The sequence below is a fragment of the Lycorma delicatula genome, chromosome 2 (genome assembly GCF_047948215.1).
Source record: "Lycorma delicatula isolate Av1 chromosome 2, ASM4794821v1, whole genome shotgun sequence".
In the NCBI taxonomy this organism is placed as follows: Eukaryota; Metazoa; Arthropoda; class Insecta; order Hemiptera; family Fulgoridae; genus Lycorma; species Lycorma delicatula.
Window position 1 is genome coordinate 53,939,094 of NC_134456.1, and position 14,268 is coordinate 53,953,361.

At 29.4% G+C, this 14,268-nt stretch overlaps 1 protein-coding gene across 3 annotated transcripts in view; it reads right to left on the bottom strand.

The window, feature by feature from the left end:
• pcm (5'-3' exoribonuclease pacman) overlaps nt 1–13,971 on the bottom strand; it is a 188,186-nt gene extending 174,215 nt beyond the window's left edge. For all 3 annotated transcript variants that reach the window (XM_075355315.1, XM_075355316.1, XM_075355314.1), the window contains exons 1-2: nt 13,732–13,971; nt 8,363–8,494 (exon numbers count right to left, since the gene is read on the bottom strand). In XM_075355315.1, coding sequence (XP_075211430.1) covers nt 8,363–8,494; nt 13,732–13,806 — 207 coding nt within the window. In that variant the 5' untranslated portion in view covers nt 13,807–13,971. The remainder of the gene's footprint in view (nt 1–8,362; nt 8,495–13,731) is intronic.
• Nucleotides 13,972–14,268: the final 297 nt, after the last annotated feature.

The window sequence follows — 14,268 nt, forward strand, 5'->3', positions numbered from 1 at the left end:
GCCCTAAAGCAGGCTCTTTCCCCTCTATTCACCACAGGAACCGATTGTAAAATGAACATCAATATTAACAAAGAAAACAACTCTTGATTGGTGTCTCTTGTACCTCAAGTGTTTTACATGTGTCATATTCACAAGTAAAGCTAAGGCAGTGTAAATTATTAATTAATGTACTCTTTCTGTGCTTCAACTTACTGGGAGAAATTAATTAATTTTAATGTATATTTTTACATATTCCTTATGAAATGTTAATTAATTTTAAATCTTTATTTACTTTACAGTTGTACTTACTACTGAAGGAAAATTTTCCAAAAATATTTTGACCATGTTTTTGTAAACTTCATTTTTTCCACTTTAATTTTTGTTGCTTTCTACATTAACTTAATACTATTCTGTTACATTCCTGTATGATATTTTAGTAATAAAAATAAATTATAATTGATCCTTTGTATTTTTGTCGTACTGAAAATGTACTGATAATCATATTAATAATGTTGAAATGATCAAGTGGTTTTGGTATATTACTTCTGTAATCAGAGACACTATTTGAAATTGGTGCCAAATTACAACTTTCATAAGATTGTTGACACCCAACTTCCCTTAACTTGGTCGGCATCAACACAATTTATTAACAAAAACTTTATGAAAGCTGTTGGTAACTACAATTTTGGCACAAATTGGTGAAAATGAAAAGAGCTCAATATTTTTTTTTTTTTAATATTCTATATACAGTAAAACTCCCATACAATAAACGTCTAAATTATAAATTTTTCCATTTAGCAAAATTTTTTAGAGAACGGTGAAAACACAGCATTATTTAAATTGTCTCTACTTAGCAAAGTCAAATTTCTATAAAACGAAGTTTTTTGTTGTAAATACTGTATGTATACTGTGTATAATAAATGAAAATGACCAAAAAAAAATAAATTGGATAAAAGTAACAAATAAGAATTGCATTGTATTTATGTAGGCCTACATTATTTTTTTGTCAATTAGTATACTGTATGAATGGCAGGAAGTTGCTGGCAATGGTATGTCAGCAACTAAAATTGTTTCGCATTCCTTACTTATCTTTATCTTATGCTACGCAAAACTAAGCCTAATGTATAAGTGAACTGTTGTTCAGTCCTAATTTTTACACTGCACAATACAGATTAGTGATTTTCTTTTGTTTCAGTAGTGTCCGAGTGAAATTGTTTTTCTTACTGTACATACATTAATACATTGCATTTTTTGTTGTTCTGAGTACTATATTTCCCCATGTTGTTTTTTCAAAGTACTGTACTGTACTATTCAGTACTGTATCATGTACTGGTACAACTTGTATTTTACATGCAATGGTGTATACTGTGTATTGGTGTTATGTATGTAAATTGTTAAAAATGTCCAAAAGAAAGTGTTTGGATATCAAAGAAAAAATGCAGATAATCGATGAAGTTGAAAAAGGGTGTAAGAAAAAAAAATATAGCAATTCTTTTTGGTATACTGGCGACTTCTCTTTCCACAATATTAAAAATAAAGATTCTATTAAAAAAAAGCAGAAAATTTAGACAATAATAGAAAGAGATTTAAGTCTTATATTTATGACAATACTGATAAGGGTATAATCAAGTGTTTAACTGTAGTTCGTGAAAAAAATTTACAAGTATTGGGAAGCATTATTAAAAAAAAGCCTTTAGAATTCACCAAAATGTCTTGCAATAAAAAAGCTTGGATAACAACTGAAATTTATACAAAATGATTAACAAAACTTGATGGTAGGATGTCAAGACAAAAACGTAAAAATTCTTTTACTTATTGATAAGTGCCTAGCCCATCCCTGCCATGTAAATGTAAACATGAAATCTATAACTGCTGCTTACTTTCCATCAGGTATTACTTCAAAACTGTAACCAAAGGACAAGAGTATATACTTAAACAATTAAAAGTTCACTATAGAAAACGAATTCTAATGAAGTTTTTTAAAGCTATCAATAAGTATTCTGGTTAAAAATCTAATAACTTTAAAAGAATGTATTGCTTAAATATCTAAAGCATGGTCTCATGATGTAATCCCCAAAAATTTAAAAATGTTTTAAATAAGCCAGGTTAACTAAGAATGACAGTAAAAGCTAATAATTTTACAACAATTTTTTAAATTAACAATAAATTTACAACTAAAGATGTCAATGAATTAGAAATTCCAGAATTTCCTTTACTGATAACTGAAGTAAATTACAAAGCAACATCAAATTAGAACTGCAGTTCAATGAATACCTAATGATCAATGTTGGATCAGTGGCAGCAGAGTGTCCAACAATGAGGAAATAATCATAGACATATTTGCAAAAAAAACTAGTGGACCCACAAATTGAAGATGAGGTAGATGAAACGGATGGTGTAATGACCATTAAGCTACAAATGATGAATTACTGCGATCATTCAAAATGATAATAAGTGGCCTTCATTTATTTGAAAATAAACTGGATATTATATTTAATTACTTGAATAATTTAGAATTTAAAAAAAAATAGAATTATTGTTATCGGTTAATCCATTTGAAGTGTCCAAAAAACATAAACTGGTTGCTTGACCAATTAAAAAATAAACTGAAACTTACCCACTTGTTTCCTGCATGTTTCAGGGCCTTAACTACTTTTTTAAATCTTTTATTAAAGGAGTTTACCTGTAGCGGCCATTTTTTTACGGTGTATGCACCTATTCTTGTGATTGTAAGGGTTTACAGAAAAAATCATAACTAAAAAACTATTGGTCCTGGAAGGACAAAAAGCAATTTTAATCATATTTCCTCATAAAAGATTGGTACAGTGGTTTATATACCTATCTATCTTCGTTCTATGGGAAAATTACTAATACAGTTGAACATGAAAAATAGTGAAATTTCACTTTTGTTAATTTTTTTAAGAGGCAGGGATGCCATACTCAGTTTGAATTATTTTTTTATAAGTAGATATATGATAGTACTTTTACCATAAATAATATTAATGACGATATACCTACCAATAATAAAGAAATAAGTGGAAAGAGAAATGAACATTGGTATAATAGACTGAGCATAAAGGAAAGTTAAGGAAAATTTTGGAGTACATAAATTGACATGTAATAATGTGTTAAACAAAGATGGTACACCGATTTATAATACAAAAGGCAAAGTCGACAGGTGGGTGGAATATATTGAAGAGTTTACGAAGGAAATGAATTAGAAAATAGTGTTATAGAGGAAGAAGAGGAAGTCGAAGAGGATGAAAGCGGAGAAACAATACTGAAATCTGAATTTAAGAAAGCATTAAAAGATTTGAATGGCAGTAAGGATCCTGGAATAGATGGAATACCTGTAGAATTACTGCGCAGTGCAGATGAGGAAAGGATTGATAGATTATACAAAAAGGTGTGTAATATTAACAAAAAAGGGGAAGTTCCATCAGACTTCAAAAAGAGTGTTATAGTCATAATACATAAGAAAACAGGAGCAGATAAATGTGAATAATACAGAACAATTAGCTTAACTAGCAATGCATCAAAAATCTTAACTAGAATTCTGTATAGAAGAACTGAGAGGAGAGTGGAAGAAGTGTTAGGAGAAGACCAATTGGTTTCAGGAAAAGTTAGGGACAAGGGAAGCAACTTTAGGGCTCAGATTAATAATGGAAAGAAGATTTAAGAAAAACAAACCACCATACTTGGCATTTATAGACCTAGAAAAGGCATCCAATAACGTACACTGGACTAAAATGTTCAGCATTTTAAAAAATTAGGATTCAAATACAGAGATAGAAGATCGATTGCTAACATTTACAGGAACCAAAGAGCAACAGTAATAATTGAAGAACATAAAAAGGAAGCCATAATAAGAGTCCTACAAGGATGCTCCCTATCCCCGTTACTTTTACATCTTTACATAGAACTAGCAGTAAATAATGTTAAAGAATAATTTAGATGCAGAGAAACAGTACAAGGTGAAAAGATAGATGCTACAATTTGCTGATGATAGAGTAATTCTAGCTGAGAGTAAAAAAGATTTAGAAAGAACAATGAATGGCATGGATGAAGTCCTATGCAAGAACTACTGCATGAAGATAAACAAGGACAAAATGAAAGTAATGCAATTTAGTAGAAATGATGAAGATGGACCACTGAATGTAAAAATAGGAACAGAATAAATTATGGAAGTAGAAGAATTTTATTATTTGGGAAGTAGAATTACTAGATGGATGAAGCAAGAGTGATATAAAATGCAAAATAGCACAGGTGAAACGAGCCTTCAGTCAGAAATATAATTTGTTTACATCAAAAATTAATTTAAACGTCAGGAAAACACTTTTGAAAGTATATGTTTGGAGCGTAGCTTTATATGGAAGTGAAACTTGGATGATCGGAGTACTTGAGAAGAAAAGATTAGAAGCTTTTGAAATGTGGTGCTAAAGGAGAATGTTAAAAATCAGATGGGTGGATAAAGTGACAAATGAAGAGGTGTGAAATGAGAGCAAATTGATGAAAAGAAAACCATTTGGAAAAATATAGTTGAAAGAAGAGATAAAGTTATAGGCCACATATTAAGGCATCCTGGAATAGTCACATTAATATTGGAGGGACAGGTAGAAGGAAAAAATATTGCAGGCAGGCAATGTTTGGAATATGCAAAACAAATTGTTAAGGATGTAGGATGTACGGGATATACCGAAAGACTTATAGACCACATATTAAGGCATCCTGGAATAGTCACATTAATATTGGAGGGACAGGTAGAAGGAAAAATTTGTGCAAGCAGGCAATGTTTGGAATATGGAAAACAAATTGTTAGGGATGTAGGATGTAGGGGGTATACTGAAATGAAACGACTATCCCTAGGTAGGGAATCTTGGAGAGCTGCATCAAACCAGTCAAATGACAAGACAAAAAAACACTAAATTTTTATGAATTTTTGAACTCTCATTTTTTTTTTAAATTCAGGTTTGGCTTCAAATAACTCTGATGGGGTTGGTGATCATTTTTCCAACTTGCAGTGTTTTTGTAGGTGTTTATAGAAAATAAAAAATTTTCTTGTGTATTGTACTAATAAGAAGGATAAAAGTTATAATCTCCCAAAAATCATGAAAAGTCTGTTAAAAGCAATACCATTTTGACTCACTGCATAAGTGCTCCAAGGTGGTTTCTTGTCTTCTTTGCACTTTATATTTTTTTATATTTAGACCCTATGTTGTTGAAGTTGACGTTTTCAATGTTTTTAAAACAGTTTTTTTTTAATTATTAATGATAGGACATAATTTAATGATAATTTAACCAATACCCGTAACCTAATACAATTTTTATTCAAAAATGAATGTAAAACTTATCCAAACTGAGATTTTAACGAATAGATTTTAATGAATTTCAAGAATTCATTTTAATTTTTATTTTTCTAAACACTATCGAAGAAAAAATAAATTGTAGCAAAATTTTAATTATTCTTCAATGAAATAGCATCTTTTTGTAGCAACGAAAGTTTACTATTTAGTGTGTTTAACCAACATCTGTAATATCTCTTCTGATAATTTTCTTGAAATTGTGTGATAACGATCCATCACTGCAGTTCAAGCGATAGTAGTTCAAGATGTGAACAGGTCACTGACTAACGTCAGACTGACCAGTCTGTAACTGCAAAGCTACATGATGCAACAAGCATAAATGAGCATGTTGAAACATGAATTTTCCTGATGACTTTAAATTACTTCAAGCACCTGTTATTACATCAACACTGCAGCTGAATGGTTCAAACAAGTCTATTTCAACTATAGTGTAATAAGTGTAAAAATATTAAAGTGCCAAGACGACAAGAAATCCCCTTGGAGCACTTATCTAGTGAGTCAAAATGGTATCGCTTTTAACAGGTTTTTCATGATTTTTGGGAGGTTATAACTTTTTTTATTAGTACAATAAATAAGAAACTTTTTTATTTGCCATAAAAATCTACAACCCTGTAAGTTGTGCAAATTTGAAAAATTTTTATCACCATTAATATTATTTACGGTAAAACTACTAACATATACCTACATACAAAAAAAATTATTCAAACTGTGTATGCCATCCCTGCCTCTTGAAAAAAATTACCGTAAGTGAAATTTCACTGTTTTCCATGTTCAAATTTATTTTAATTTTCTCATAGAAAGAAGAGAGATAGGTAAATAAACCACTGGACCAATGTTTTACCTTGAGAAAAATGATTAAATTGCTTTTTGTTCCATCCTTCCAGGACCAGTAGCTTTTAGTTATGATTTTTTTCTGTAAACCCTTACAAACCCAAAATATGTTTGCGCACCATAACAATAATGGCCGCCACAGGTAAACTGCTTAAATAAAATAGTTTTAAGATCATGAAACATGTGAGTAAATTTCTATTTTTTTTTTAATTGGTTAAGCAACCACCCTTTGGGTCACTTCAAATGGACTGACCCCCGAACTTATGTATTATAAAGGCCCCACTACGACTGGAAGGTTATATATAATAGATCTATAAATTTATGATGGCTGTTGGAATCTGTTAAGAATAAAGTAGAAACACAACTAGAAATTGAGTTATTTATTCAAATTAATCTAACCAAGTCTGCAAAAATCTAACATCTTCCTCTTCACAATGTAGGAGATCCCAAATTCTAAGTGCTCACATATTAGTTATAAGTTCACTGTTAACTTAAACAAATATTTTTATTTTATAGTCTTACTGTTAAGAAGTAGAACATAGTTATTTAGCTCACCACCAGTGATGCTGGTTATATCCTCCCAACGATAGTAGCACCGTTATAATACACAAGTATCAAATTATCTTCAGAAACAAAACAGTTGAAACAAATATTACAGAGTTCTTATTAGTAAGTTGTTTTACAGACTTTTAAACATAATGTACTCATTAATTTAATATGTTTATCAATTTTTTACATTTTGATTGCTTTTTATTTTTTTATTTTATTATCAATTAAAAAACTATCGGATAATACTGTACATGTTTAATTAAAAAATAAGATAATTACATTACAATACTTAAATATAGATAACTTAGTTTTTATACACAGTACATATTTTTTTTTAATTTCTTTATGTAAATAAAATTACAGTATTACTACTGCAATATTTTATTTTATGAAATTTCCATTTAACAAACTTTTTCATTATAGAGAAGTTTGACTGTATTTTGTAGTTGGTTTTGTAATTTTTAAAAGATTTAAAATAAATTTTTAATGATTTTTTTACATGTTTTTCAAAATTTTTAAATTTGTTTGATTATGTTATAAATTTAAAACTCAGTTATCAGGTATGGTTAATGGTATTTTGGATTATCAATGTTAATTCCACTTGTTCTAATTAATACAAATTTTTACAGAAAAATGCAACAATAACTTAACATTTTATTTTCTGTTTACATATACATATAGCCCTATGTATAACATTTTGTGGCTCATAAATTCTAAAACTGCTGTATCAATTTCAATAAAAAATTTAGTTCTGCTGCAGCAGTGTATCTGAAGTTGTGCCTGTGAAAATTTGAAGAAGATTGGTTACGTCGTTCAGTTCAACATGTTAAAATGTTCGACTGCATGTTGAACTTTAAATTTAATGTTGACATTAAACTGAGTTATATTCAATTTAATGTCAAAAAAATTGGTGCTAAGCAAGTTAAAAGTGTAGTTTTTTATGATGTGCACCTCTTCTCTTTGCTCCCAATACAGATCTGAAGCCTTCATGGAGGTAAACACCACTACCAGTAACAACATTGAATAATAAATACACTGGTCTAGTGTCTACAAAGTCATTTTAAGCAACTACAATAATTTTTACATAAGCCAAACAGCATATACTTTTATTCATAAAATATTCATCATATGTAGAAGCACTTCACAACAAAACAGAATCAACATTTGCAAACCACCTAATCAACATTGGACACAGAGAAAAAACATACAAACAGTATAGAAAACTACTTGCATCTCAATAAGAACTCTAATTCAGACTTCAAACATTATCAAACTTAAAACCAAACAGTAACACAAAAAAATCAAAACATTCAAACCACATATTAAATGAATAAACAAACAAATCAAACATACTAGTTTTGATCAACTATGCAATAAGTCTCCTACTTTCAATATTCATGTCAACAATAGCACACCCACAAACATACTGTTTTTTTTTTTTTTTTAATTTCATACTTCTACCAAAGAAAGAAATAGAAATGTAGAATAATATTCTGATAATTCTCATCAGATGTCATGAATGTTAATGTTATTAATAAATTATCAAATTTGAGCTCATTAAGTTAAGAAATTTATAATAAAAGTTAACAAATTTTAATTTTAATCTATAAAAAGCTAATTAATTAACATAAGCTAATTACCTCAATGTAGTGAAAGATATCACTAAATATATCTTTCTCACTTATCCTAAAATGTGGATCAAAATCATTAGGATGTGAACAAACATGAATGATCCCATTCATGTCTAAATATAAATGATCGAACTCAGGTATCTGAAAAAAAATCAAACAAAAATTATAACATGATATGTAAATAAATTAGTCACCGATTGATGTAAGCTAATGGAGATTATGAGAAAATTAAAACTGGAGCAATTAACATACTATCAACTGTAACTTGATTTTTGAATGGCTGTGACAAATCAACTAATGTGTTACCATAAATTGAAAATAAAGGTTATAAAAAAAGCAACATTGAAATTTGTGAATGAAGAAGGAAAAACTCGTGGGAATTTTTCAGCTATGGACAAAGCACATTTATCATTTACTGTTAGAGCGTAATGAGGTCAGGCAGACTTAAAATCCAAATTACTTCATCCCTTTTCAAACAAAACCACACGTGACAAGCAAATGCAACACAGGAATTGCTGCTAAGAGTCTCATCACTGACTTCATTCAAAGTTTTGAATGGCCACATGGATTTCCTAGTCTAAATGTAGTTGATCTTAATAGTCTTTATAACATAAAATGAAATGCAGACCTTTTAAACATTTAAGCTTTTATACTAAAAGATTTCACATTGTTCAAAAAAATGATACACCTTATATTAATACAAATACATGTATAAAGGTTTGTTGAATATAGCAATTGCATTCATATGGTATTTTTTGTTTCATTGACAACCAGTATACATCTCCCATATTTAAAAATACCACTAATTCAAAACTACACTGTCTGACAAAACCATATTGTTCCATAAACCAATTTCAGCAATGAAACAAATGAACATAAATTTTATTAAAATTTTTTTAAGTTAGTATATATGAATATATTCTTTAATATAAGAAAAAAATGCCGTTTAAGCACAACCTGATATCTAATGTATGACATTCCCAGCATTATTAACATATGTCTGTTAATATTTAGTATTTCTAACTAAGTCTGGTAACATAAGGATCTCAGAGCTTTCTGCCTTCTTCTATTTTCCAACCAACAGTCCATGTCCCACATTACGATAAGTGAATACTCCTTTTCATTCTACCACTGCATGAAAACTGATATTTGATGCCAGCATGTTCTCTTGGAGCTGAAAAACTATTTCAGCTCAGCTGATCCATCTGACAACTTTCCTTCCATTTTTGCTATTCCTAGCTATTTTTATATACAATTAAAAGTGTCTATTTCTTCCACAAGTTAATTTTCCACTTTTGCTACCAATAGCTTTTCATTTTTTCCTGTATGCTATAAGATAACTTATTTTTTCATTCAACTAAATTCAAACCATATAAGAAAATGCGGAGTATCTTATCAGTTTTATTCAGAAAATCAACATTCTCCATATCAAATAAAATCATAAGTCGATCATAGCTACCCAAATAAAATTCTACATTTAATAGTCGAAAATCAGAAACCGATTCAATATATCAATTCAGTCTAAATAGAACTACCCATCATATTCTATACTAATAGTAAATTAATTCTAAAGAATTCTATCTTCAGCATCCAATTTTAGTAGTTTCATACAGAAAGTTTCTATTGGTTCACAAGATGCTGGGTAAAATTGTGAATTTGTATCTCTTACAACCAGATTGTTCCATAACATCGACATTTCAAGTAGTATATACCCCAGGAAATTGAATAGAAGTGAAATAAAGATAAAATGACAATGTATAGATACAGGGTACGTTGGTTGGTAGTTCGGGTTCAATTAACAATATATCTCAGGAATGGTCGGCCTGAGTCTATAAAAGACTACACCTAATTTATAAGTTGTACATATCATCCTCATCTCACTGGATCAAGGGTGGGTTATTGTTCACTAGTTGCAATGTACACATTAGGAATGTGAAACATTTTAATAGTCACATAGCTGATAAAAATGAGCTGTGTGAAATTTCATTATATGCTTTTTATATTAGAGGCTACCAAAAACTGTAGCCATCCTCATTAAAAATTTATAATTAAGAAAAGAAAATTGGTTTAGCTAATTTAACGGTGTATGGATACAAATAAAACTACAGTAATCAAATCAAATTGAGAATCTGAAGTTAATTTACATTAGCGCAACAACTTAAATATCAATGAATTTTCTTATTTCAAAGAGAGGCCACAAACTGTATTCAAAGGTACGCCATCTCCCTTATATAAATCTACAAAATATTCATTCACCACACATGTATTTGAGGGTAAGGTTCAAGAATAAAAAGAAAAGATAAATCCAAGAGCTATATCTATGATTCTAAAAAGATATTAACAGAATATTATAGAAACTACAAAACAATTTAAATATTTCAAGGTTATAACATAAATATCAATACTAGCAAAGCTACATCATATAATCTTATAAATAAAAAGGTAATTATATACATGCATTCAGAAAGTCACTGAGCAGTATGCTTTAGAATTATGTGGTGCATGCTGTTCTTTCGGAATTAGGTTGGTTGCCGTGTGGGTTCGTTGGGTATTGCTCAGTAATAAACAGAGACATCAGACGTGGAGTTGTGATTGAACGTTCTTTGTGTTGTTTCATATATCCAAATCAATACTTGTGAGAAACATAATGGTTCTTTGGTAGAAGAATGCATTTTTCTTGTTGAACAAGTCTTTCATGAAGGTGACTTGTATATTGATTTAGTGAAGAACAAGATTTTTGAAAAGTTTCAAAATACTTCCTGTTCCTAACCACAATGCAGTTCGAACGATTATCAAAGAATTTTGGGCAATAGGCTCTGTTGAAAACACAAAATGAGCTGGAAGACCATCAAACTAAATTAGCAAAAGTTGCTTAATATTTCAGATGCTATGGCTGCTTAAAGTCCGTCATAGTGAATGTATAAATTAGCACAGTAGCAAGATATCAGACTTGTTACCACACATAAAGCTGTAAGAAAAGAACTAAAAATTTTCCCCAATAATGTAATAAGTGTTTAAGAAGTAAAATCTACAGATTCTGCCAAAACACTAAATTATTGTTAATGGTTTAAACATTTTATTGACCAAAATTCCATAGGTATCCTTGATATTACATTTTTTTACAGTTGAAGCGTGACTTCATCTGAGAGGCTATATATTACTTCACAAAATACATGACTAAGGTCAACAACTAACCCCCTTGAATTAAAAAAAAGAAGTCTTACATGAAGTGAAAACTGGAGTATGGGTCGATGTGAGCAAAATGCAGATTGTTGATTCAATCTTTTTTGAAAATACAGTTAATAGTAATCATTATTATGCTGTTTATGTGGAAATCAATCATGGTCGGTTCCAACAAGATGGCGCCACAGCACACACAGCTAACAAGGCAATGACTTTTTTTACAAATGTCTTTGGTTAACAAATCATTTTGAGAGGTTAGTGGCCTGCATGATCACCTGATCTGCTTCCACCACATTACTTTCTATGGGGAGCAGTGAAACATGCAGTGTACCACAACAAACCAAACACAATTGATTAACTAATAACTACAATAATGGCATACGTACAACACATGCCAGTACATCAGCTACTTAAAGTATTCAAAAGCAAATTGAAACATATGCCGTGTTGTATTGAAGTTGAAGAAGGTCATTTTCAACACCTTTTATAAACTATTTGTTATTGTTAAGATCCATTTTTATAAAATAATGAAATAAATATTTAAAGTAATAATTAAGAAAGTAATCTTTCTAAACTCGCTGACAATTAGGTACTTACCACCAATTTTAATGAAATTTAGAATATACCTTATTTGGTATCTAAGTTATACATTACAAATGAAATTACTTGTGGGAAATGTCTGGCAACCGAGCTGCATCTCTCATAATTTACACAGTACAGTAGCCAAAAATTCAGCAATATACAAGTGTAATATACATTATTTTCGAACTAAATAGTTGGTTATTGTATACAATTATGGGCTCAGCCTAATAATCAACCAGTTTATTATTTGAAGTTAATTAGATGAGGTTGGCAAGTATTAGGTTTTATTTGGTTAGGTTATGTTGATAATACGAAGTTCAGTACATGGAATCATTAGTTACCTAACCTAACCTTAACCTACGTAAATTAAATTTCACTTAATAAAGATACTTACTCCATTAATAATCTACATTGCATTTAACTTAACCACACATTGCACTTAACTTAACCATACATTGCACTTAAGCTTAACCAACCTTAATTTACTTTTAAGAGAATCTAATCTCATTCTTAAATTAATAAACAAAGCAAACATTTAGTCCAAAAATACTGTATATACACTTGTACAGTGTTCAATTATGAAATTTTTGGTGAGGGTACTGTGTAATTTATGAAGGATATAACATAGGAGAACGGCACTTCTAACAAATAATTTCAATTCTAATGAATAACTTGGCTTCCAAATAGGAATATTCCAAATTTCATCAAAATCAGAGGCAAGTTCCTAATTGTAAATAATTACCCCACCAAATAAAAATATATTCTAATAAAAAAAAAGAATATTGATCCAACAAAGGCATGAATAACACACACAAAAGGTTGGATTACAATAGCAGAAAATATCAAAGATCAACTTAAGACCTATCCATATAACAGTACGGCAACCTTTCCACTTTTAGCTACAAATATGAAATTGATGCAAAGATAAAAATTAAGAAAACTTTCCATCTAAAGCACTAGCAAAAAATCAAAGAAATTTGGAAAAAAGCATAAAATTTATTTGGTAAAACATTAACCTTTAATCATGATGATCAATTAGTAAATAAATATATCATGAAAAGCACAATATTAATCATAATATGACACAAAACTCATCTATTATTAAGACATTATAATTGGGCATCAGATTGTTGTTTCTGAAACAAATAATTCAGGTAACTGTGGAATTAAGCCTCAAAAATAGAAGTAATTTACACATAAATATAGTAAACATATTTATGTTCATAGAAAAAAAACACAGATAAAAAGATGTGCGGGTGCATGCGCATATTCCAAAGTACTAATCTTCTCTTCTTTAGAGCTTCTCTCTAAATCCTAAGTGAACTTATCCAAGAATTATGAAGGTGAATGTCCGTAACTAACATACAACAAATACTAAACTAAAAATAAAAAACAACATATTAAACCCTGACGTGGAGATGAAAGTACAATATCCACTTCACTATTGCAAGTTAATTCAAGCGAAGACAGTATTCATAACTAAATTTAGCGAAATTTGCTGAAATCAACTGCATTAGAAAACCCAAGTTTAGCAAGAGAGATAGTCAACTTCATCAAATACATTTGTAACAATAAAATATCACAAAAATTCTAATGCTTCAAAGTAAACAAACCTGGTGCTCTTGAACAAGTTCGCTCAAACAAGGATATCTTTCGCTTATGTATCTAAAGAATTTTGGTACCCCCATATTGAAAAAAAAACAATGATACTTTAATAATAACAAGTGATAACTTTAAAGACCTTAAATTTACAAAAAAATATCACAATAATCAGAGTTTCATTTTCAACTGCAAATAAGGTTATTTATTCGACAAATATCACAAACAATACACCACATCCAATTAAGTCAAGATTCTATAAACATGGTAGCCAACACCAATCTGTAAAATTAAATTTCTAAACCCTATCAAATAAAACGATCCTACCTCATAAAAGGTATCATAATTAGTCAAATAACAATTATTAAAAAAAAAACCTCTGTATTACTCTCCTTTTTTAAATAAAAATAATATACCTGCAGCATACATTTTATAGTATTCAGATTTATTAGCAATGACTAATTTTCTAAATATCTATTTATAAGTAAAGGTAATAAATAAACAATAAATTCTACGTCGGACCGTTTTATGATTTGGTTTCCCAAATAAGA